Source organism: Cupressus sempervirens, chromosome 10 (assembly GCF_028749045.1).
Source record: "Cupressus sempervirens isolate cs-2001-9-10 chromosome 10, ASM2874904v1, whole genome shotgun sequence".
Classification (NCBI taxonomy): domain Eukaryota; kingdom Viridiplantae; phylum Streptophyta; class Pinopsida; order Cupressales; family Cupressaceae; genus Cupressus; species Cupressus sempervirens.
Window position 1 is genome coordinate 26,019,117 of NC_143127.1, and position 27,312 is coordinate 26,046,428.

At 35.1% G+C, this 27,312-nt stretch overlaps 1 protein-coding gene across 1 annotated transcript in view; it reads left to right on the forward strand.

The window, feature by feature from the left end:
• Window positions 1-980: 980 nt before the first annotated feature.
• LOC149532392 (Protein kinase superfamily protein) overlaps window positions 981-27,312 on the forward strand; it is a 45,407-nt gene continuing 19,075 nt past the window's right edge. Inside the window, exons 1-6 of the mRNA XM_089807256.1 lie at window positions 981-2,836; window positions 3,664-3,734; window positions 3,858-4,037; window positions 4,236-5,591; window positions 15,845-16,017; window positions 16,488-16,743. Coding sequence (XP_089663382.1) covers window positions 1,912-2,836; window positions 3,664-3,734; window positions 3,858-4,037; window positions 4,236-5,591; window positions 15,845-16,017; window positions 16,488-16,743 — 2,961 coding nt within the window. The 5' untranslated portion in view covers window positions 981-1,911. The remainder of the gene's footprint in view (window positions 2,837-3,663; window positions 3,735-3,857; window positions 4,038-4,235; window positions 5,592-15,844; window positions 16,018-16,487; window positions 16,744-27,312) is intronic.

Sequence of the window (27,312 nt, forward strand, 5' to 3'; positions counted from 1 at the left end):
CTAAAATTTGCCCATTGTTTAATCTTGAACATTTTATAATTCATTAGTTTTATGTTATTAATGCTAAAAAAAAATGGTTCATCATTTTCTACTAATTTAATCAATCTAAGCTCTAAATCCTTTTCAAATATTCTTCAAAATGACGCTATCTAGAATTTAGTTTAATTTAAAGCTTCCATGTGGAGGAAACAAATGGAGAAGAAAAATGCCTAATATGTTGAAGAGTTCAACCCCACATAGTGGCATGAGATTAAAGATTACCTACGAGTAGACATGAAAGGTAAAAATAGGTTGCTAGTGGCGTAGTTAAGAAGGGGATCCCATCATCTCCGGTGTGAGTTGAGTAGGTGGACATTGCCCAAGGAGGATTGTGAAGAAATAAAGTACATCTACTACAATAAAGAGTGCATCAAAACAAAATGACAATTTTTTTGAGTGTGCTGTCTACTAGGATATGAGGAAACACGAGGGAACAATATGAGAACAATTTGAAGGAGGACCACTAACGTCACCTTTTTAGGAGGACCACTAACGTCACCTTTTTAGGAGGTAAGACCACACAAAACAACTTATTGTTCGAAGTAAATCCATAACATACAAGCTAACTTATAACACAAAGAGAGTCCCATAAGATGATTGACTTTATTAAAACACCTTCATTCATTCATAAGTAGTGTAAAAAGAGAAGGTGAGGTGAGTCAACCCACCACCGCGTAATCGCCCACACTTCAATTAGACCACCGCTAGCCCACATGCCAACATGAAAGAGCTGCCGCGCCTTTATTTTAACGATGAAAGATTAATTATTATATCCAGATTATAAATGTTATATTCCGACGGGTAGAGAGGCTAGTGGGTTTCGAACGCGGCACGTCAAAGATAAATGCAGTAAAGCCAGGTGGAAGGCTCGGATTGGCAGCGAGAATAGAGCAATAGACACAGAATATCCGGAGATTATTTGGCAGCCAATCTTTGGAATGGTAAAATTTTGCCATTGTTAGGTAAGATTAAGAAGAAGAAAGAGGAGGTGGGAATAAAACGAATGCAAGCTGAAAAAAATAACATAAAATACGCAGGCAATTTATAGAATTCTTTTCCATCTGTTTCCCCTTTTCTGGGTCGGTTGCGCCAAACGCCTAACCTGCAGACGCTGACCATTTTTATCGGATCTGATCTGATCCTTCCCTTATCATTTTGGGGCTGCTGCAGCTTCGAGATCCACCAGAGATAGTAAACATTTATACATTGTGTATTCTCCTCGCCCCTTAGATCTTGCGCCGCAGGTATTTTTGTTTCGTTTATGTTCTGGTTTTTCTTCTTCTTTGAGGTTTTTATTCATGAGTCACCGTTATTTTTCTGGTAAAAAATTAGCTCGGCGGGGGCACTGGCACTGGAAAGTGGGCTTAGGCTTGGGGTGTTTTGCATTTTGATAGCATTGTTGTTGTTATTATCGATATTGGTCTCCGAGGTTAGGGTTTTTGTTTGGAGAAGTTCAAATTTTGGGCAAAGTTTCTGGGGGCATTGGGGGGCAGTGGTATGTGGAATTACGAGACAATGTTATTGCACGGAGGGCGTTCAATATTGTGATAATCATTGGGATAGCGTATTGAATACTTGACTTTATTACAAGGGTTTGCTTTAAAGTTTGGAAGGTTGCAAATATTTTACGACATTGGGGTCAGGCTTTTGTAGACATTCGACAGATGAACAAATCTGCATTGAGTTCGTGTTGTAATGTCGCCATTCAGGCATTTCAAATGGATTCTCGTCGTGGAAGATTTTGTTTGCATATGCCGCCGAGGGTTTCGATTATTCGGCTTTGCTTGCACTTTTTAAGCTGTCAATGCTGAATTTTCTTATTCAATTGCTTGGAATTTTGGCGTAGAGGGATTGTTTGCTTTGAATTTGAAGATGGTGTTTAAGGGTAAGTTTTTCTGTAGTCAGAAACAGTCCAAGCCCGAAGGAGGTGATGGCCAAAACTGCAGCCAGGTCAACAGTGCATGGTCAAATGGCATTGGGAATAGTAGTAGCACTGTGGGTAGCAACAGTAAAAACGGGAAAAAGAAAGGGGCAGCTGTCAAGGAAGAAAGTAAGAAGGAAATTAATGGAGCAGGAGTTGCTGGGAAGGATAGCAAGTGGAAGAAAAAGGACCTTTTAGGAAAGGTTGCAGGCAATAAATTGAAAGATGCCGTGGATGATGATGGTGTCAAACATGGGACTCATGGTAAGCAGGATGCGACAAAGCTCAAAAAAGTTGCGACTGTAGACCAAGCTCAGGAAAAGAGCCCTGGGCAATCACCAAAAGAGACAGTTGGTGATAAGTCAGGCATTGATAGATCTTCAGGTGCAGGGTCCCCCATTTTGGCATCTTCGCTTGGTCTTAATCGGATTAAGACTAGATCCGGTCCTTTGCCTCAGGAGAATTTTGGTGGTAGAGGCTATGTTAATAATTTTGACCATTTAAGGAGATTTGTACCGAGTTTGCAGGATGGGGTACCAACCAAAAGCTCAACTTTGGGTGCTAGTAAGTTGTCAAGAACTGAAAATTGTTGCAATTTGACATCAAATGGTGGCAAATCTTTGCAAAACTTGAGTCCTTGTCATAGCAGCCCAATGGGTTCAGGTTCTGTAATTATAAATGATGACAGGGGATCTCATGCTGCAAGCTCAAGGAAAGAATCCCAAAGTGGAGTTTCACAGGACAACATATCACTTGGCAGTTGGGTTGATATAGACAGCAACTTTGACAGCTTCTCGACAGGTGGTCGATCCAGAGATGACAGCCCAGTTGTGCATAAAGACTTTCAGCTTCCATCTGGCAGTCGTCTACAATATGGTAAGGGTATATTATTTTTACCAGTAGTCAAGTTATCTAAAAATGCCATCGACTATTAGGTAAATGAGATTTCACAAAGTTGCATAGAATCATTTCCCTATCTTCTGTGGGTCTTTTCATGTTTATCCTGTATTATGGATTGATTTAATGAATTTAATGCAAGCAGGGAAAAGCTTAGAATCTTGAAATCACACTCTTGCAATATGAGTGTGTAGAGCTAATCCACTGGCTTTGATTAAGTGAGTCTCTATATGGTGTATAGTCAGTTGGAATTAATAACTACAAACTACTTATGGATTTGTAATCCAGATAGACATTGCACTTAATTTGTAACAGAGTTAGATATGCCTTGTGTGCAAAATTCAGTCCTGTTAATTTTTGAAAGATGCAAATTGTTGTAGTTTCTCATCCTGCAGTTCCTCTTTATATTTCTGAAATCCTAGAGCTTTTCAATGGAAAGTTTAATTTCCTCTGTTTTCAACCTTATTGATCGTAAAGTTTGTAAAGTGATATGCTGAGTGTCCAGCTAGATAATTTTTTAACATGACATGTGCTTCTTCGAATCACCTGAATGAACAATGTAGACTGAATGTACCAAATCTGTCTTTTGTCCAGTTGCTGCTTTTTTGTTAGTCAGCTTTGATTTTTCTTACCCTTAGATAATATTTTTTTCTGTTCAAAATGTTACTGTTGAATAGAGACCAACCATGCAAGTCCTACATGCTTTTCATGAATTATGAAACACAAAGGTTCAGTATATAGGTCAAGCCAAAAGTGAGTTTTCCCAATTTTTACAAGCAATTAATTCTTGAAGGGCCATTGCGCAGGAACAAAAGCCTCTGCATGGGATGCACCAGGACGCAGCGGGAGCTCAGGTCCACATATTCAAGAAACAGAGGTAACAATTTGGTATTGCATCTCTAATACAGAGCAGACTTATCCTGTTTTTGAAATTGTAAGTACTATTTGAGAACTTTCATGGGACAGATTTATATGTTAACTGTTTGAAACCATGTTTTAGGCCACATGCACTACTGGAAAAGAATCAGAATCTCCTCGCTTCCAAGCCCTACTTCGTGTTACAGGAGGTCCTTGGAAGAAGAAATTTCCCAATGATGTAAAGAGTTTCTCCCATGAATTAGATCCTAGAGGGGTTCGACCTTTCCCATTTTGGAAACCACGCAATTTTAATAATCTACAGGTCACTAATCTTATCCATTTTGTATTCATTTTTAAAATATGTTTAGCGTGAGATGATTTAAGTTTCATACTTCCTCATTGTTGATTTGGAGAGGACATACAATCTATCCAGAAAATATTAACAATTTGAAAGTTGGCTTCCCAAATAGATAGAATGTTATATGTTTCTCTGAATAATCTTTTTCTTTGATTTCTGCAGGAAGTCTTGACAGATATACGAGCCAGATTTGACAGGGCAAAGGGTGAAGTAGATTCTGACTTGGAAATATTTGCAGGAGACTTGGTAGAAATACTTGATAAGAACGCAGAAGTTCATCCAGAATGGCAAGAGAGCCTGGAAGATCTCCTGGTTTTGGCTCGGCAGTGTGCAATGATGTCAGCAGGGGAGTTTTGGTTGCAATGTGAAGGTATTGTGCAGGATTTAGATGATAGGCGTCAAGAACTTCCTATGGGTGTGCTAAAGCAACTCCATACGCGCATGCTTTTTATCCTTACGCGTTGCACACGGTTATTGCAATTTCACAAGGAGCAAGGTTTGGATGAAGAGGGGAACATTCCAAGATTTCATGTGCCAAGTTCAGGGACACCTTATCAGGAGAAAGAAAAAATTTCCACTACTGGAAAGGAACTGAAATCAACTCGTACTCCACGTTTTTTCAGTGAAGAACAAAAACCTTATAATTGGGAAGGTAGAGAAAAAGCTGTACCATCTTTGAATATCCGTGCAGAGGCGACAAAACCTGATGCTTCTACTGGAACGAGGGATCGCATTGCCTCTTGGAAGAAGCTTCCCTCTGCAGGTGATAAAAATCAGAAGAAAAGTACTGCTGTGAAAGAGTTATCTACTGAGTTTAAATTTGATTCTATTAAGACATCAAACAAGCAGAAAACTTTGGTGGATAGCAATCAGGCAGGTGCCAAAGCTCCAGAACTACCTAATATCAAGGAAAATTGTATTCAATCTACTACATCTTCTAAGCATCAACATAGGATTTCCTGGGGTTACTGGGGAGATCAGCAAAATATCACAGATGGGACCTATGCAATGATATGTCGAATCTGTGAGGAAGAAGTGCCCACATCTCACTTGGAAGAGCACTCACGCCTTTGTACAATAGCAGATAGATGTGACTTAAAGGGTTTGAATGTAGATGAAAGGCTGAGAAGGATTGCAGACACTCTTGAGAAGATAATGGAGGCCTACACTCCTAAAAGCTCACAGACAACAGGGGGAAGTCCTGATGTTGGAAAAGCATGCAATATGAGTGTAACCGAAGAATCTGAAGAGCCTTCTCCCAAGCTCAGTGAATCCTCTCGTAGAGGTTCTGAAGACATGCTAGACTATCTTCCAGAAACCTATGGTATGGATGAATTGAAGGGCAATATAACAATGTCATGCAAGACTCGGTTTGGGCCAAAATCTGAGCAAGGAATGACAACATCATCTGCAGGGAGCATGACACCACGGTCTCCCCTTACTACTCCAAGAACCTGTCAAATTGACATCCTGCTTTCAGAGAGGACAAGCTTTTGCGAATATGAAGATCCTCGCCAGGTAATCTACTGACATTGTGGGTTTGTCATGATTTTGCATTTTGCAATATAAATTTAGCAACTCACTTTATATATAGTGTTTTTTGTAATTCTTTCTATTGTGTGACTCACTTATATATTTTGAGAAGATGAATAAGACCGACCTTGCTTAAAACAGTCACCAGACAATATAGGAAAATAGAATGTGTACAAGCTTTAAGCCAGTAAATTTTTATAGCAAATTATATCAGGGGGAATCCTGTAGTGGATATAAGTATTACTTTTTCAGAATATTCTAAAAGGGAAGTGTATAGAAAGAGATACTCTTATGGGATAATATCATATAATATTTGGGTTTGCTGATAATAATTGCTTGTTCTGCTTTGAGATCAGGTTCAGGGTTCAGATTCGTGGGTTCAGTCATTTATTTTTATTTTTGGGGCTTTGGGTTAGTCCGTACAAAATCATATAAAAATAAAAATAAAATTATATACAGATATGCAGCAGTAATTAAGTTCATAATACAATCATTATGCTATTAGTCAAATAACATAGCTAAATGAACCACCATATCAATGTTTTACTTCAAAATTAATAATGTCAACTGTTAATAATTAGCCATCACTGATCAAATGTCATATGTGTCATAAAATATCGGCATCCTCCATATGCTGTGGTAAATTAGAAGAAGCTCAAATAGTGCCACTAGCAGTGGCACAAACATCAGCAGCAATACTAGCATTCATGACCTTATGATCACTATGTAACTTATGCTCATCATCAACTCCAAGTGCAGCAAAATGGGAAACTGAATCATCCAACTCGGAATGCTCTGAATCAATATTCTTTTCCTTTGTCTGCCCATCTTTGTAAGTATTTTCTTTGTGAGGAGTGGCAAGCTCGAATGCACAAAGACCAAGTCCACCACCTTCTTGGTGTGTAGTCTACTGCATTTGATTGAGTGGATGAAGGAGCATATTCTCCAATCCCCCTTAAGTGAACTGGCCGCCTATCAAGATTTTTAATTTTGAAAGTAGAGAGATAAGAGTTATGGATAATTTTTTAAAATATAAATTCATCAACAAGAATCATAAGAGTTAAGAACTTGCGATAAAATCTTGATGGCAACATGTTGCAGGTGCTTGTACAAACCTCCATGGAAGCACCAGCATTTATGAGCATCAATCCTATGCTTGTCCCAAAGAGCTTCAAGGCCACAATCATCTGTTCTTGCCAAACTCAATTAATTTCAAGATTTTCAATTTTGAAAGTAGAGAGTTAAGAGTTATGGATACTTTTTAAAAATATCATTAACAAGAATCTTAAGAGTTAAGAACTTGTGATAAAATTTTGATGGCAACATGTTGCAAGTGCTGGTATGATTCTCCGTAGAAGTACCAGCATTTATGAGCATCAATCCTATGCTTGTCCCAAAGAGCTTCAAGGCCACAATCATCTGAACTCACCAAACTCATTAATTTTTTTTTTATGCCAACATCAGATGTTGAAAAGGCATAAGAACACTTGAAACAAATTGGGGTAGGGTTAGCTCATAATTTAGCCTTCAATGTTTTTCATGATTTGACTGTTGCAAGGTGAGAAGTAGGGTATACAAGGTGCTGTGACAATAATTTAGGTATTCGGAGCTCATTGAACTTGTAAGGATTCCAATTCATACATGTGGGATTCTAAATACTTATAATTGTGATATTGCTATCAGGATTTAACTCTGTAGTTTTTGTGTCAAACTCATTGACCCATGTTTCATGAATAGTGATTCACACGAATCCATCTCTCATGAGAATAAATGGAACACTTAGCACTCATTGGATCTAGGTGATGCTCATAGAGGTGAAGTAGCAAGACTTCCCTAGATCCAATGAGTTCTAAGTGTTCCATTTATTCTTATGAGAGATGGATTCGTGTGAATCACTACTCATGAAACATGTGTCAATGAGTTTGACTCAAAAACTACACAGTTAAATCTTGATAGCAATATCACAATTTGACTTGCTGTGGAAAATATATCATACTTATATCGACGAGACCATGGTACTGGAAATTGTCGATAACACTAATAAATGACTAGATCATGGCTACCAATATCTAAGCGAGACGACTTAAAAAGTTGCCCACTAAATGCTTTTATTCTATTTGCTGTAAGGAAAAAAGATTGAAGTAGCGAGGTTATCTCAAAAAGACAAGACCAGATTAGCTAGGTGATGATGGACTAAGGCATTGCAAAGCTTGAAACCCCAATGAAGGAAAAGGTAGATAGTTTCTCGTGGAGGTGGAATGCTGACAAGAATAAAGGATCTTTTTGTGTTCCTACACTAGGTGGAAACCTTGACAAGGAGTAAAGGCAAAATAATGTTAAGATTTGTATGGTTCTTAGAGGAATGGTAACCCCTGATCTAGTGTTAGTTTATATCTACGCAGGAACCCTTGACTGAAAGGAAGTAGTTCCTAGTTGATGGATTGGGAAGAGTGATTGTTTAAGCAATTGGGTGCCTCCCAGGGAATGCTTCAATTGCCAATAGAGTATTGAAGTGCTGACTAAAACCATGAAGGTTCCAGTTATCACATTTACTAGGTTTGATTATGTGAGATTGTAATCATTAGGTTTTTTTATATTAAACCTTAGGTAGAAAAAGTTTTAATATCTAGAAGTCACACATTATTAATTTGATCTTTAATATTTGGAAATAAAGCTAGACCTAAGATATTCAAACTAAATATTTAGATAAAGCTAATGTTACTATTCAATTTATATAGAAGTAAAAGAATTAGTAATTAGAGCAAATGTTTAATATTATGTGTTAAGCTATAACTAATATTAGTCATTCAACGTAATTTTATGCAAGATCAAATATTCCGTTTCACATTTTTTTTATAGTATTAGAGAGGTATCTATTGGGACTGTTATCTATAAAATATCAAAAGGACTATTTAAATGATGAAACCTAGCAGTTTTAGTTTTTGACCAGGCTCAGAATCAATAATTGTTTTGAACTGGATTTGGATACAATGCCTCAATGGTATGATATATTGTAATTTTCTTCTCCTTTTCCATATTCAGTTATAAACAAAACATGTATATTTTTTTATCTATTTCTTTCTTACTGATAAATGATATTCTGGGTTTCTCTCCTTTTGCACATGCACATTGTATCCTGGTTGCATTATTTCCCATGTTTTCTAGCAATTTTTTCATCGATATTGATTTAGGCCTATTACCTATTAAATGTTGTTACATTGCCCAATCTAATAATTGGATTGAATAAGATCATGATGTTTTTTCTCCTGTTATACGTATTTCAGCTTTTTATTTGCTTTTGCTTAGGATCTGACATTGAGATTTTTTTATCTCCTATTGGTGTGTTGAGGTGAGACTGTGGGCCTCCCTACAATATTGCGTAGTTGAAATTGCAACCACTATACTGACAGATGGAACTTTTGTCACAAACTCTGCTTAATCATTATACCCAATCCCAATATTCCCTAGAAGTTGCCTTAAATCACAATTGCAACAGTTTAAGGTTTGGGTTTACCAAATAAATTTTGTTTTTAATGCAATCCGTGACTTGAATCCTTCATCCTCCACATGAACACAATGCTGACATGCATGTTAGCATAATGTAAGCATTATTCGTAAATAATCAAAGGTTAGAATAAAGAGAATATATTTTCATCATTCTGCAATACTTATATTATTTATGAATTCCAATTCTAGAAGTTGTGGAGTAAGGAGACATGATAGGGTTTCATAAGACAGGGGTTATCCCTCCATAAGGTCCTCTTCCATTCTTCTATGGTTGAAGTTAACTATGATAAACCAATAATCTTCCGACATAGGAGATGGAAAGGTGTAATAGTGTGCCCTTAGTGGTTCTCCCTCTCACAGTGCACTCAGGTGTGCTCATAACTGTTATAACTTATCCATCACTGCAAAAGGTTTTCCTTAGCAGTTGTTCCTTAATTGTAGACTCTTTCCCAATCCCTTGCGGCAATCTATCTTTTTAATGTTTATTAACAGTTTTCTGTCCGTACTGGAGATTTGATTTATTGAAGGATTTATGTTCTTGTTGTGATTCAATATTTGTTTATTCTTCCATTTGATTCCCTTAACTGAATACTTGTTTTCTGCGGCTTCTATTCTATGTTCTTGAGATCACTTTGGATAGTTTTTTTTGTATTCACTCTTTTGCTCTCTTTCTATCCTTTCCCCCCATTGGATGTCAACTTTTCTATATATCTATCAAAGGTGGGTATCTTTCCCAAGAGAGGCGGTCTCTTGTATCCTTGTCATAATATCACACTTTTACTATTGTTTATGTTTAGTATGATTTCTTCATTGTATGATTGCTATTTCTTAACTAATGTCTGTTTTTTATTACTCCAAGGGGTTTGTCATGATAAGTAGATTGTTTGTTTATCATTTTACAGCTGTCAATAATGATAAACACGACTCTCCTAGTATCTTGCATTCCCTTTATTATTATCGTTACTTCATATTTAATCATCAGTTTATCTAATTGCCATGTTTATCAGAACCTTTAACTACTCATTGCTCCCTTAGTTATTTAGACCACGGTTAGTTTCTGCGATCATTGCTGCCTTAGGTATTTGGACCACAGATAATTACTGCGATCACTTAAACTTTATAATAAGCACCCCTTGCATATCTGGAGGGCATTTGTAGTTAAGAGGTTCAGTTGGAAACTGTGGAGTCTTATGGAATACGACAATTTTCATAGCTAATATGGTCATGTCATAGTTGGGACATGACATCAGAGTAACGAGACTCACCGCAAGTCAGGCGAGTCATCCAAGTCGGTTAGTTGAGTTACCTTGGCAGGGTCAAAATGACTTGTGACCCTGATTAGGCGGGTCATCGGGGCTGACTCACCCGACTCTCTTGACTCGCATTGTGACCCGGCCGTGACTAGGCAAGTCCGAACTTCAAATTTTTTTTTTTTTTTTGCAACCATTCGGAAACATTTTTTCCTAAGGATTTGTGAGGTAGTGATTAATGTTGAGAGAGGGTACAATGTATGGGAGTGGTAAACAACCTCCTCATGAAGAAAGTAGACATGATATGAAGGCCATGAAGATCACAATATTCATAAAGTTTAAGAAGAATGGTTACAGATAATGGTTTGGGTGTCCACTTACTCCTTGAGCTAGTATGAACTCCTGAACAATGGATCGAGTTGGTACCCATCCAATGAAACAGCATCCATGCAAAATAAAATCCATTTTGTAAACAAGATGAAACAAAAGTTTCATGAGATGTTGGATATTAGGGTCATCTAAATTGGATACATTCAATGGGTCTCATTTGGTGTGGTAAGGCCAAGTATAAGAATCTTATTTTCAGTTTTGAGCTTGGATTACTCAATGGAATGTAGTCATAAGGATATTTTTTAAGCCTTTTATTGGTTGGAATTTGGACAGCATGGGTTGCAACCTTTAATTGGTTCTCAAGCTTTTATCAAACATATTGCTCAAGAACACAGAGTATGTAAAATAAAATTTTGTATACATGGCCTAATGGACATCCAACATTTTAGACCATTGCCATTACCAGTTGGAAAAGTTTGCCCTAGAACTAGTGGAGCTATTTTTGGAATATACAATTAATGCCGAGCCTATGCACATCATGTTTATTACATTCATGTATGCTTCTTTGATTACAATTGGATCCCACATTGACACAAATTTTTGTTGACTAAACTATGAAATTTAGTAAGTAGGAAATTATACCACATAGGGTATTTATCAAGTTTAAAGAGTTATGCCTCCTAGATAGTTGCATCATTTATAAATTACTCCAATCATGTTTGCTATTCCTTCTGTTATATGTATGTGATCAAATTACCTTCTATTTCATGATGTTATTGCATCTTTAAGCTTTATTCAATAATGGGTGCATGCAATGTTCTTTAAATCCTAAAAAATCTCTAAATTTCAAGGATTTTGTCCCTTGGCCGAGTCATTGCCGAGTCAGAGCATGGTCCTGAGTTGAGTTACCCTTGCTGAGTCGGGGCCGGGTTTGAGTCTCATTACTTTGCATGACATCCACACCCATATATTAATAATACTGAGCAACCTCCATGACATAGAGTTCCCAGTCTCGAACTTTTCTCAGATTCGGCAAGGCCAACTTGACTTGTGACTAGGCTATATTTTGGCAACAACATGACTCAGAAAAATGATAAAATCCTTGAACTTATATATATATATATATATATATATATATATATATATATATATATATATATATATATATATATATATATATATATATATATATATATATATATATATATATATATATATATATATATAAAACAAAAAACAAAAATTACAAAGAAAGGTCTAAAGAGCTGCAAATTAAAGTTATAGGGGTCCATTTCTATTGATATTGCTGCATATTCAAATCTCCACATTTAAGTAAGGCGAACAAAAGCTTGGGAAATGTCATGGCAGAGATCCATGACTCTCCGAATCGTGCGGATAGTTTGAGTCATCAAGTCGAGCAGATCTTGCTGAGTTTTTATGACTCAGCCCGGGTCATGGAATGTTATCCATGACTCCACAAATCGTGCGGGTAGTTCGAGTCATCAACTTGAGCAGATCTTGCTGAGTTTTTATGACTCATCCTAGGTCATGGAATTAAGCAGACCTTGCTGAGTTTTTATGACTCATCCTAGGTCATGGAATTAAGCAGACCTTGCTGAGTTTTTATGACTCAGCCTGGGTCATGAAATTAAATATAATTCAATGACCCAGGCTGAGTCATAAAAACTCAGCAAGGTCTTGCTTGACTTGATGATTCGAACTACCTGCACGATTTGGAGAGTCATGGATCTCTGCCATGGCATTTCCCAAGCTTTTGTTCGCCTTACTTAAATATGGAGATTTGAATATGCATCAATATCAATAGAGATGGACCCCTGCAACTTTAATTTGCAACTCTTTAGACCTTTCTTTGTAATTTTCGTTTTTTATATTGTTTGGTTTCATGTTTGCTTTTGGCTGTACTCTTTTTGAGTAACAATCATTTTTATCCCTCAGGATAGGGGATTTATTGGAATGAAAAATGCAAAAGCATAATCCAGGTTTTGCTTACGCTTAAACATTAAGCATGCAACATTAGTAGTCATGATCTCAATAGTTCTAGAAAGAATTAAGATCGTTGTCAAGCAAATATCAAGACGGGCACCATTTATTTGTTTATCCTTCATAAGGCATTGTGGAACTAAGTGAATATAAAGTCATTGCCAACTTCAATGCAATAAGCCACCATTTAATCATGCTTTTCCCTATAGAAACAACATATATCCGTTCATTTGAAAGATGCAATTTACAGTCAGCCTCCTAGGTATAATTCTCATAAGGACATTTAAGCTCCTGATAATCAGAGCATATACTTGGGTGATGCTTACAACATCAATTCTACCCTAAACTATAATGTAGAATAACAATATAATTTATGAATATCAATATTAATTTTTATTTCTCTCTAGTTTCTTCTTTAGTATCCCTTCCATGAGTATTATTTAAATAATGATATAGAATAACAAGAATCTGAATGATGAAACTCAGCTTTTAGGCTCTACATTAACATGAACATAATTTTCTTTTGTGCGGTCTTCCTGAATTACGGTGTTACTTTACAAAATATATGCAGTGCATATAATCAAATCTCCAGCTTCAAACTTTTTAATGAGTATGAAAAAGTATATTAACCATTAAGAATTATGCAAATTGTCATGTATTTAAAAAAACTAGCTTATATCCATACATGTATAGGTCTGAAATGCATCCATTTTTCTTGTGTCCACAATAATGTGTTTTTGGTTGGATGGATGGACTCAAACTTTGGAAGGTTAACCGTTAACACAATTTGAGACGTGCGCTTATATGACTCAGCTACTCGTGTAGAAACCATAGTTGAAAAACTGGCCAAATTAAAAAACTCAGCAACTTAAAGATTTGCGAAAATTTAACTAGAGATGCATTTATTTGTAAAATTCATGACATGCATCCGATGAGAGTAAATGAGTAAACAAAATAAACAAGTTGAGTCTAGATAAATTTAAATGCAAATTGGGTACAAAATGACATTCTCGTGTGGAATGGTGATGGCTGGTAGGTTGATAGTCTGAAGCAAATCAAAATAGCAAAGTGTCTTTGTAAAAAATAAGATTCTTGAGAAAATAGTGAAAAATCTGTTAAAATTGTCAAAACATGGTGTTAAATCTTGTCCACTAGACTCTAAAGCAATTTAAAGTACTTTGTAAATGCCATTATTGCATTTCTGTAAACCTCAATGCAACAAAAGGAGATAAAATGATTCAAAAAAAGAAAGAATAAATCCAGAGAACCTATCTGGAAAATCCCTAAAAAGTTTTTGCTTTAAAATCAACTTCAATTGTTCTCCAAATCCGCTTCAAATCAATTAAAATACTTGCAAATGATCTTATACAAGCTTGGGAGGCTGCTTTGTCTCTTGAGCAGCAACCAAAACCAGAGACAATGAATGGTTTTTTTGCTTTATATATATGTATTGGAGATAGTGTCCAATAGCTTATACAAGATATCAAAAACTGAGCATCACAAAGCGAAGAATACAATAACTTAAGAGTCATCCTATTCCCATGACCCTATAATATTATTGCTGCATCGCGCTTTGCCACATTCAATGGCCCCGTAAGGGGGGTTCAATGTTAGGCTCTTTAATTACATCCCTAGCTGCCATAATGCTCTGTCTGGTGGCTTTGTTGATAGCCACCGCTTGCTCTTTAGAGATTCCCTTTTTCATAAGAATCTGATTCAACTTCTCGAGTTCCTCTTTATTCAGCATATCTCTAGCCTGGGGAAATGGGCAGACAATACTTCTGACTTGTACACTATCACTGCACCTTCATAGAGCGGCATCATGAATCTTTCTTTGGGGACATCAATCACAGCAGAGACCTGCAGCATTATAGATAAAAAGGTGAGTTTACTATTAAACTCAGTAAGGTGCCTTTGTTTGCCCCGAAAGACTTACTCATTCCTCTTCTTTCACAAAAAGTCATAAAACTTTACTAGTGAAAACAGACCAGAAAGTATTCAGATTAGGATCAAACTTATCAACATATCCATCAAGAATCTCTGGCCAAGAAAAACCCATTTTTGTCAAGGCAAATTTACACTCAAAAAACAGATGCTCTCCAGTATCAGGCAACAAGCAAATGGGACAAGTATGCCAAGAATACGACAGTCAGATAAAACATTGGCCACATCAATCTTCTTAAGCAAAAGCAACCAATGAAAAAAGTTTCCCTAGGCTCTGTGGCAGGATGTAGATCAGTTAGTGTCGGACCACACCATTGATCTGTTTATGACCATCATTATTTTCCTTAACAATACCATATATGTTTTTGACAGACATATTCAAGAAAGAGTTCCCATTTCTCCATTTTCCGCATTCCCAAACTTTCTGACTGTTATACTTTATTTTGTCGCTGGGTGACATATGTCCGACCACACCATTGATCCGTTTATGACCATCATCATTTTCCTTAACCATCCCATAGATGTTTTTGACAGACATATTCAAGAAAGAGTTTCCATTTCTCCATTTTCCGCATTCCCAAACTTTCCGACTGTTATACTTTATTTTGTTGCTGGGTGACATATATGTCCATGGCCGAGTTTTTAACTTGGACTTGCCAAATTTTTACAAAAACTTGATGAGTTTTCAGGATAAACGTCTGCAATGTTTTTCCTGAGTAAATGTGGTAAATACTGACTGAGCATTAAAACTCATGAGTGATCGGCGAGTGTTTCATCTGTGGTTGAAACTTGTATTTTGAAGTATTTTCTGAAACATGTCTTTTTATCATTTGGATTTCTACAATCCCAAGCATTCTTAATTTCTTTGCGAGTGTAGCTATTAGTTGAAATGCAATTAACGATAATGTGATACTCAATTTAACATTGTATTTTTTAATTCTTAGTTTTTGTTTTGATTCAGAAAATTCCAGTGTGCTAGTTTTCTAAAGACAATGCCATTTTTTTAGAATTAGGTTTAACAAAAGAACTGTACTATTTTGAAACTAGAAGAAGAAATGAATTCTGAAAGATGGGCAATGAAGTGAATTTGAAAATTTTAAATATCTCTATTATGTGTTAGTTGAATCCATTTTTGGATATTTTTAGAATTGATGCTTCTTTCTTTTTAAAATTTTATGGGCTTATGTTGTGTAATTTGTGATGCAGATAAATGAACTCATTGATATCGCTCGCTGTGTAGCCAATGCACAAGCCAATGAAGGAGGAGAATTAGAGTATTTAGTTTCTTGTTTAGAGGATCTCCGTGATGTTCTTCAGCAAAGCAAGGCTGAAGCTCTTGCAGTAGATACTTTTGGGAAGCGTATAGAAAAGCTGCTTCGGTAAGTGTTAAAGTACTAAATTAACATTGAAGGAAATTAGGGATACAAAAATTGAATAGAATATAGTGATTTTATTATGGCTTTTGTCATTCCTCTTGTTCACAGAAAATGAAAATGTATCACTTGTTATGGTATATTTTTTTTGGAATTTTAATATGGCATGAATATATGATATTTGAAACTTAGGAAACATTCTAGAATTTCTTCAGAGACATATTTCATTTACTGCCAATTAGTGAATATATGTTCTTGTGAACATTAGGGTACATATTAGAGTTTCTACAATGATATATACGTTGCTTTGCTTAAGTTGTGCAAAAACAATTATCTTGACTGTTCCATTGTATGTTTATAGAATGCTCTGATGCTCTGAGCTATAACAAACAATTTCAACATGGCATTATGCATGCATTATTTTATGATTATTGTAAAACAGATTAACAATTCTCTATGGCCTGGTTTGAAAACAGTGAGAAGTACTTGCATGTCTGTGAACTAATGGAATCAGAAGAGGAAAAGCTGGAAACGTCCGGTAGCATTTTAGATGAAGAAGGTCCAATGGAGGATGACATGGTTCGAAGTTTGCGAGCTAGTCCTATCCATTATGCTTCTAAAGACAGAACTTCAATAGATGATTTTGAGATTTTGAAGCCTATAAGTCGAGGGGCATTTGGACGAGTGTTTCTGGCCAAAAAGAGAACTACTGGCGATCTCTTTGCAATAAAGGTAGCACCCACATGCATTTATCAGTGGTTTAGTTTCATTTTACTTTATGATTTATTTCTGGTAAAAAGGTAAGCATGAACTATACCTCGTTTGACTAAAACAGTTGCATCATTTCAAAATTAGCAATGCACCAATGTTTGAATTTTATTCTTCTTTCAGAAAATTACTATTCTCCATGGAGTTTTGGAGACGGGGACATGTTTCTGGTACGGGTACAGTTTAGGGCCAATTTTTGGGCGACTGTAGGGGATGAGAAATTTTAAATATGCATATCATAAGATTGATGAAGCATTCATCATAGACATTTTAGAAGCTTAATACACAGCATTAGATTTGAATTCAGATTTCACATTTGAATTGATATGCAAAATTACCATAGAAAAATGCCCAGACGTTTCAAATTTCAACTAACAAATGACATAAAATTTTAAAATGTAAATAGTATAACCAAACTACTAAACAGTAAACATAGAATCCCTCAGTAATAAATAATTGTCTGTAATTAGTAGATGGTAGGCCTAAGAGTCTACATCAAGTAGATTTGACACCCTAACCTCCTCTTTCAACTATTGTTCACTCCTTGACCAACTGCTCCTTTTGTTGCCCTTCTTTGTGAATGTGTTTATTTCTTCTTTTTGGTTATTTTATGCTTAGTTTAGGTTTTGGTATTGTTAAATGTGGTTTGGGTGGCCTTGTGGACCGGCTAACTTTTTTTTTTAAATTTAAAAATGCCTTTTTTTTAACATTGACATTCCAAAAATGGCTTAAGCCTTGGGGAATGACCATAAGTCCTTGGGATTGGTACTTGAAGACTTCTGGCCGCACTCCCATGCCTTGCTGCTCTCAAACTGGCGTTTCAGGGATGCTACTTGATTTGGTGAAAGTGGGATACCTTTGGGGACAACAAATTCCCGTCTCCATGTTGCCATACCATTCTCAGGATGGGTGCAGGTGGACTTTCACAAGGGATGTGTTCCTGTGGAGCATAGGAAAAGTCTACTAGATTGTTAAGTTAGGAATCATTTATCTCAATTTTCAAAGAGATTGAAGAGGTTTTTATTCAAATTGATGTGGATGCTGCATCATAAAGGTAATATGAATTTTTACAATCCATAAAATCCAAAATACTAAAACATTAACAAATCTGCAGTGCAAGTTTTAGTAGATGTTGAAAGCTAGTTTGAACCGAAGTCACAATGTTCACTTGGCAAGGTAAAATTTAGAACAAGTATGTTAGCTAATATAATTGGGAAGAATTGTTGTTAATTTCAAAGATTTTAATTATGTGTTCTTTATTGTGTTATTTTCAAAAAAGAATATATAAAAGTGACAATTGTGATCTTAAAATTGGAATGTTGGATTCAAGAAATAAGTAGCTATATGCAGGGGCTTGTGAAGTTGAGGGTGCCATCATTGATTATTGCTGTCTTATATGGAACAATAATTATCTTCACTCATTGTATAAGTGGATCGAATGACTTGTTTGGCCCTTTCCATGCCCACATATATAGCCCATTGTGGGCTTCTCGTCATTAGCAACTTGAAATAGAACAACTTAAAGATTTGCGAATTGCATTTATTTGTCAAACAATAATATAAATAAATGTGAACAAAAATAAACCAGTGTTTGATGGGGATACATCACCCCCAAAAATTCCGCATTCCTTGTACAATAATGTTCACAAGACTTGGGGTGAATGTCCCCTCCAGTGCCACCACCCACCACCCAGGTCAATTGCTATATGGCACGTGCCATTCCATACTGATTTCAACCTTTAACTTTGTGGGGGGACTCACATAGATGTTATATTGTAGATTTTGCATTGAAAATTTCAATCCATCTCAACTTGTATATTAGTGCTGGCCCCTCTACTGGCACCTTGCTGCTATCCCCAAATTTATGCCCTTGGTCCCTTTGTCCCTAAAACTCGTTCCCACATCCTTGCTTCTCCTGGTCAGGAACTTTGTGGATTTATGGAATAAACAAATAGAATGGAAATACAAATAAAAATAAACTGGGAATAGGAATATTAAATATGATATAACCTCTAGAATCTCCTTGGTCAAAAGATAGATGTTTTTCTTAGCCAGAAAACCAATTACTAGAGAAGCTAGTTATTCACTTGGTCAACCCACCTCTACACTCTTCTTTCCGAATGAAAGATAGGATACCAAGTTCTCAGCTGCCTAAGTGTAAATATTGGATAGGGCAAGGAAATAATGTCAGAACAAGCATTCGTATGCATTAGATTGAATTCCATAGCCCCTTCTAGATCAAAAAGCAATAATAGTCGAAGGGTTTCAGTTGATCTAGTTGAAGAAATAAATTCATTGACACTTGGATATCCAAACCCCTAGCCCCACCCCCTTTATGATGGGAGACTGATAAGGGTCGGTGAATATGACATATGAATTCCTTTGGTCTTTGGGTCTGTCTGACATATGTGCTTCAAAGCATCCTTTGATTGAAGTTTGTTGGAGTAAATGTCACTTCCTATCCTATTAAAGGGGATATATTTCACACATTAAGTTTACTTAGACATTAGTCATTGTAAGTTAGATACCATAAAGTTAGTTTTTGTAACCTTTTAGTAATATTGTTTATAGGATCATGTTAGTTATTCTAGGTGGTATTCTAGAAGTTCTCTTATAAGGGTGCCATTTCTCATTATTTTCTTTTAGATCATAGGCATTTATTATTATGCATTGGGCATCTCATTTTGCAATTTGTAGTTTAGTCTTACCTTATCACCTGCTTATATAAGCAAGGATTGCTGTACATTGTAACATATCTGATGCATCCCAACAAAGTAAAGATTACAATGTCATAAGTTCTAGTACAAAGACGATTATTTTAGGTGGAGCGAACTCCTGGTTTGTACTATTCCTCATTAGGTTGACGATCAAAGCATAGTTATATTATCTATATCTATATCCATATCTATATGTGCAATTATTTTCTTTATACTTTAAACATGGTCAGGCCCACAATATTTTTACGAGGTGCTCTAACATATTTACACCCTTTTTCTCATCCTCTTAGGATTCCCTCTTAAAATCTCACTAAGGAATTCAACACTATTTGTGTTCCATAAGGATCGATGGATTATATAAAAACTACACCACTTGAGAAAGAAACAATGAAGTTTGAAGTGTTAGTGTTACTTATTAAAGTATAAATTAAAAATCTTAATCAATGTTTTAATCAGTTTGTGGAAGTACAATCATTTGAGTAAGAAACAAAGAAAGTTATCGATGTTTTATTCCATCTATATATTCAACCATCGGCCATGACGGTGCAACCCTTATTGAATATCTCATGCTATTAATTAATTATGTTATTTATATCAACTGCCTTGGCTCAAAGTGAAGCCTTTTAACCCTTCATCATTAACATCATTAAACGTTGGCTTACAAATACTAATGGTGTTTAACATATTTTTCCAATAAAATAAAATAAACAAAATAAGAATTATACAAGTCAAAATTTAAATTTAGATTCTATTAAATTCAAATCCTTAAATTAAAAAATTCAAGCTACAAAGGAATAAAATACTTTTCTTTGAAAAAATACTATTAGTTATTTGGCAACGTGAAATGGACGGCTGCAATAAAACCATAAATCATCAATTATGCTTCTTGCGACATCATCTCTCTCCTTGTTCCAATCCATCCTCGCTAAGTGATGCTCTGGTCACTTGGAGTAGTTCGTGATATAATTTGTGAATCTAATCTAGTTCCATAATTTATGGGTTGAACAATAGCACTAGCATTACCACTACAACTAGTGGCATTATTGCTCAAAGGTTTGGGAAATGGAGGCATCAAAGAAAAAGAATCTCCAAAAACCTCTGTTTTAGTTCTTTTTGTTGTTCAAAGGTCTCTAATTGGCTGTATACTTTATGAAAACAGTTAATTGGGGTGTCTTAATATGATATTTGAGTGAAGTGATATTTCAATTGGTTAATGCTTTCTTTCAAACATTCTTGTTTTGCAATATATACAAGTTATCTGCCCTTTCTTTGTCCAAGGGAAGGGATGTTTCAGTTGATGTTCCATTCTAATTGGTTCCAGGATTGGAACAAATAAAAAACAAATAAATTAACATATCTAGGTAAATCATGGTTCCATGAAGTTCCCAATGGGGTTACGTGGGGATAGGGGAGTAAGGGCCTAGATTTGGGGATGATTATCAGAGCGACAAAAGGGGTGATGTTTATATACACTATTTTGAAAAATATTTATAAAAAGATTTATAAGAATTATAAATGAAACTTTGGCAAAATTAGTAAAACACTAAAATAATATTAAAAATTGAAGTGAACATCAACTATTTAACATTGAATAAAGTAAATTTCAAATTTCAAATTTATGTTATATATAATTTTCTATAATGATGATTACAATGAATACATGTTCAAAATAACAATATGGAGTAAAGTGAGGCCTCTAATCATCTCCACATGGTCAAGCTCCTCCAACCTAATTATAACCAGCCTTGCCTGTGTAAGCGTAGAATCTTCATCAATTTGTTTTGGCTCCTTTGGCTTTCCATCCCATTGGTTGGAGGAGCTTGACCATGTGGAGATGATTAGAGGCCTCACTTTACTCCATATTGTTATTTTGAACATGTATTCATTGTAATCATCATTATAAAAAATTATATATAACATAAATTTGAAATTTGAAATTTACCTTATTCAATGTTAAATAGTTGATGTTCGCTTCAATTTTTAATATTATTTTAGTGTTTTACTAATTTTGCCAAAGTTTCATTTATAATTCTTATAAATCTTTTTATAAATATTTTTCAAAATAGTGTATATCACTATTGGGTTCTCATTGTACAAAAGTGTCTGGCAGTCAATGAGACAATGCACTATGTATGTACTGTTAAATTTCGGACCAGACTAATGGCAATTTTAGATTTTATATAATTAACACAAGTATACCTGTGCAGTGGTATCAAACTTAATGTTTTTAATCTCTGTTATTTGTAAGAAATTGCTGATGGATAAGTCGCTGCGTATTTGTGAGACGTCTGCAGATATAGACTGCAATGTATTGATCAATCTCCAAATGTGTCTTTTTGACTGGTATATTGTAAATCATATTGAAGACCTCTTAAATACCTGATCATATAAGCCATTCACATTTGATAATAACACCCTTTGGATAATAGTATAATACTAATCACACCTTATTATATTGATTAATCTCATTGCTGTTGTCTTGTTTATTAACACCAACTAGCTTGGTTACTAATCTTGATATTACCGATCAATTTTTATGAATTGGTCCTTTATTGTGCATTGAGTGAATTTCTCTATTATGGCATTGTGTCTATAGAATCCGGAGTCGATGACTCTCGGAGACGGCAACAAGGAATACACAATTAAACAATGCTCTGAGTTACATTGTTTCCTTAATTATGTTAATTGTGCTCCTCTTGGCTTCTAGTCAATAGATAGAGTAGGACACGACAATCATAATTGCTGGTTATTGAATACTTCATCGATGGAGAAGGATGTTGATTAGTCATGAAAATAAATAATAATAATTATATAATTAATGTCTCAAGTGATGCGAAGCATAACTTGAGACACTATAGTGATTCTGGATTCTTTAGCCTGCCAAAGCTAACTTCAACACTCCCTCTTAGCTAGGGAGGGACCCGTTTTAGGTTATGTTACAATGGTTACATCCATATTTGATGAAGATATTACATCTTGTATTATCAACCATTATGAATTATTAATAAATATCTCCTTCCGTTAGATCCACCATTATGGTTCTCAATAAATATCTCCTTATGTGATATCCACTATTATGGTTGTCCATAAATATCTTCTTATATCCATAAATAATTAAGTATGAACTAAGCTATAAGAATCATCAGTGTCAAAGGGACGATATTTGAAAGACATGTCTATAAGGGTCCGTTTGGTTCCTGGAAGATGATAGGAATTGGCTTTTTCAAAATCCGGATTTGAAAATTTGTGTGTTTGTTTCAAAATTTGCAAAATGGAATTAGCATACGAGACTTCCAATTTTGTCTCAAAACCAGGTTTTCCGACTTCCTAAAAAAAGTAGGAATTGAAAATCAAAACCTGGTTTTGTTTTTTAAGGAGTGTAAAAACAATAGATTGGAATATTTTTTGAAATTTGTCTTCAACTCCAAGCTTACGCATAAAAGTGTGTCTTCACACGCATCTTCCGAGTGAAACAAACGGTTTCAGGAAAATCTCAAAAATCGGAATGAAGATATACAAAACCTTGATTTGGCTAAACCAAGGTTTGTACAAATCCGGGTTTTTTAAATTCCATGAACCAAACGGACCCTAAGGTTGATAAAAGAAAATATGAGTGTAAACATTGGAATTGGTAACAAGAAAGAAGATATGTTTTAATTAAAGATTTAAACATTGCTAAATCAACAAAGGCTTTATGTCAAGATAGTTGGAATAATCAAATGAGATGGAACACTGTTTATCAATTAATAATACATATCAGTTTTATAATATATATCAATACTTCGTAAAGATTATATAAACAATGACTTCCTTGTCTAAAACTGTAATAGTCATTAGCAGATATGAAGAGAAATCAGAAAAAGACAAAGGCTGCAGCAAACAAAATTATAAACTAGAGTTAACAAGCCAGATATATGGGAAATGAAAAAGAACACGTGTTACTTGAGAGCAAGTCTCAATATCTGATAATCAAAATCTGCACAGCATTTCAACAATCATCAAAAACTATTATTCCATCATCACTAGTGGAGTTGTTCTGAAACATTTTGGAAGGAGAATATTTTATCAATATTTTGGATGGAAGTTTAAGCAATTATAGTTTAAGCAGAGCCGTTGAATCAGGAAGCAAAATGCTCTTGTGAATATTTCATCAGAGGCATCAAGTATCACTCTAAAGCTGAGTTCTTATCACAACCGTCAAAGCTTGATATCATAGAGTCTTTAGGAAAAGCTAAAGATATCTGTGAAAGTTTCCATTCGACTGATATATCAAAATATATCCAAAGCAGCTATTCTACATTTCGCTCGTTAATATGTGAAGGAAAAGATCAAACCACAATTATAAGACAGGGAATATCTATGTACAGCAATCATAATCACACAGCAGAAACAGTAACTTGTAATTGAGGCAGTGATGAAATTTCTGTAAAACAATAAGTGATCAACAACACATGGCACGTTATTAGCTGCTTTATCAGGAGACTCTAATACAGATATGAATCTCTAAAATACCCGATAAGTCAATGAAATGCAGAAATAAATGAACAGGCAAAAACAACGATTCATTGTGGAACAACACGCGAAAGACAAGAGTTGTTCAAAACAGCAGAACTGGCGATACCACCACATGTGAGAAGTCAACGAATATAGAGGACAATACTTTTATCAGAAGATTAGTGTAATATTCACCAGAAATTATTGATAGATAGAAAGATATGCAATTAGTCTCAATATGAGTGGACAGAATAGAAGCCTGATAGAGTTTGGAATGTCATTGGTGTGGGGCAGTAAAGTGAGTAAAACAAAATTACGAACCTGATATGGACTCCGTCAGGGAACCGTCAAACAATGTATAAGGAAAAATAAAGTGTAACAAAGTATGTATTCAGCCGATGTGTGTGTTGTCAATAGAAGGGCAAACAAATCAATCAAATGAATAAAATAAATTGACTTCCAAGTATAAGGAAAGATAAAGAAATAATCAATTCATGATAATGTCAAAGGTTGGGAAGTTGCAGTAATATAAGGTCGAAATATGCAAATGAGAATTACATCAAACACTAAGTTATCATGACGGAAAACATGAATTAACCTTCAATTTAGTTATCAAAAGACATGGCTTTTAATTTTGAGAAGTCACGCCTTATATTGCATGGAATATATATATATATATATATATATATATATATATATATATAGAGGTGAGAAGAATGTGAAAAAGTATCATGGAGAATTGAAAAGATCACATTTAGAAGAAAGAAAAAGATGTGTGATATGAGAAGTGAGGAATAGATTAAGAATATGAGCTTTAGAGTGGAGATTATATGCGAGTGAAAGGAAGTGTGTGAAGAATAAAAAGGAAGGATATATATAATCAGATTAAAAATCTGATTTTATATATAGATATATATTAAAAATCTGATTTATATATATATAGATATATATACGCAGATTAAAAGCGCAGGATTAATGCATATATAAAGGAGATATATGTGCAGATATAAAAGTAAAATATAAGCAGATGCAAAAGAGGATTTGTGCAGAGATATAAATAAGATATATAAGCTGGTAAAAGAAGCGTGTGTAGATACAAATCAAGTAAAGAGAAATATAAAGAAGAGAATAAAGAATTGATTAAATTGTCTATCATTTGTTGAAGCAAGCAGCATTGCTAGGATGGAACAAAAGCTTGTGCTTAGTGGGTTGGTGCTCATGAAGACAGCAGTGGGGGTTGGTGCTACTAGTAGGCCGAAGCCTACAAATCATGGTAAAAGATCAAGCTTATAATTATTAGCATGGTTTTTCCCGAATTGGGTTTCCACGTAAATCTTGTGTCATTGTGTTCATGTGCATAATTCAGTTATTTCAATATTTGAAGTTATTATTTGGATAAAAGTTTTAAACTCACAAAATTGTTATTATACTGATTCATCCCCCCTCTCAGTATAATCCTGAGCTCTTCACCATTATTGTGAGATTGTCATTTCACAAAGATGGTAAGATGCCCAAGTGTTTTATCATTCTGAGATCGCCATCTCACAATAATAGTTATCATGGTTCATCCAGAGGGCAACCACACAAATACAAGAAAATCACCACAGACTCTCTCACGTGGTGTTGTCATGCGTCACACACATGACATCCACCATGAGCCATATCAAAAGGTGGTGATAAGGGCTTATCCCTTAAGTTTCTCTTCAATGTGTGTGTATGTATACAAATTGTCAAATACAAATAAATCAATGATGCTGAGACTCGATTTCAGCAAGGGCTTCATTCTCTACCAGACCAAGCTTATCTTGAAAGTACACAAATTTAATTTTGGAGGGAGGCTTGGCGAGAATGTCCGCTGTTTGTTCTTCAGTACTAATGTGTTTGAATTGAATGACATTCCTTTCCACCATGTCTCTAACATAGCGATACTTGATCTGCACATGCTTTGTTCTGTCATGAAACATAGGATTGACAAAGAGCCTTATACATCATTGATTATCACAATAAGTTATTGTGGCTTCTAGGGATTGTCCAAACAATCTTGCAAGGAGCTTCCAAAGCCACACTGCTTGTCGTGCTCCCACACATGTGGCAATATATTAGACTTCTATGGAGCTTTGTGTTACTGAAGACTGTTTCTTGCCACATCTACAAATCATAGTAGAACCTAAACTGAAACAAGCAAAGGTGCTTTTTTGATCAATAACAAATCCCGCCCAATCAAAATTAGTGTATCCATGCAGCTTCAAGTTTATGCCAGAAGAATATCTTAGGTCATATCTAATTGTGTCTCACAAGTATTTGAGAATGTGTTTTACTAGAATTAGACGTATTTGCTTTGGTTTACACATGAACTGGCTAAGTGCACTTATTGCATAACAAATATCTAGTCTAGTATTGACTAGGTACATCAAGGACACAATCATGTGCTTGTATAGTGTAGAATTTGCCAAATCTGAATCAGCTTCAACCTCTCTTAACTTTGCAAATTTGTTTCCATGGGAATGGACAACGATTTACAATCCATCATACCAAATCTCTTTAGAATGTCAAAGGTATACTTCCCTTGACTTAGGATGATCTCATCAGATTTCTTCTGAACTTCTAACCCAAGGAAGTAGTACAATAAACCAAGATCTTTGATCTCGAATTCAAGAGGCTAACTCCTTACATTTGATAATAAGATGATCTTCTCCAGTGATAGTAAGTCATCAAAACAAAGTACTAAAATTAATGCATCCTCATAATTACCTTGAAGTACAAGTTTGAATTTGCATTATTCTAAGAGAAACCCAAGCTCACTAGGTAGCGATCAATCCTTTCTCACTAAGGACATGGAGCTTGCTAAAGGCCATACAATGCCTTATTTAACTTGCAAACACGAGTTTCATTCCAATGTACAACAAATGTTTTAGGTTGTTTGATGTGTACTTCCTCTGTGATTATACCAAGAAAAGTCGTCTATACATTCATTTGATGAATATTCTATCCTTTAGATGTTGCAATAGTGATGATGGTTCTGACTAAAGCATATTGAGCAACATGAGCAAAGGTTTCCTCGTAACCAATTGCATCCTTTGAGAGAATGCTCTAGCTAGAAACTTAGCCTTGTATTTCTCAATACTTCCATCAACAATATGTTTGATCTTAAAGAGTTATTTAGAAGAAACAATGGATTTGCCTTCTGGTCTAGGTACAATGTACCAAATATTATTCTTTAGAAATGATTGATACTCTTCAGTCATGTCATCCTTCTAGACTTGTTGACTAGTGGCTTCCTCAACATAGGTAGGTTCTCAGTTAATAATTTGACTCATTATTG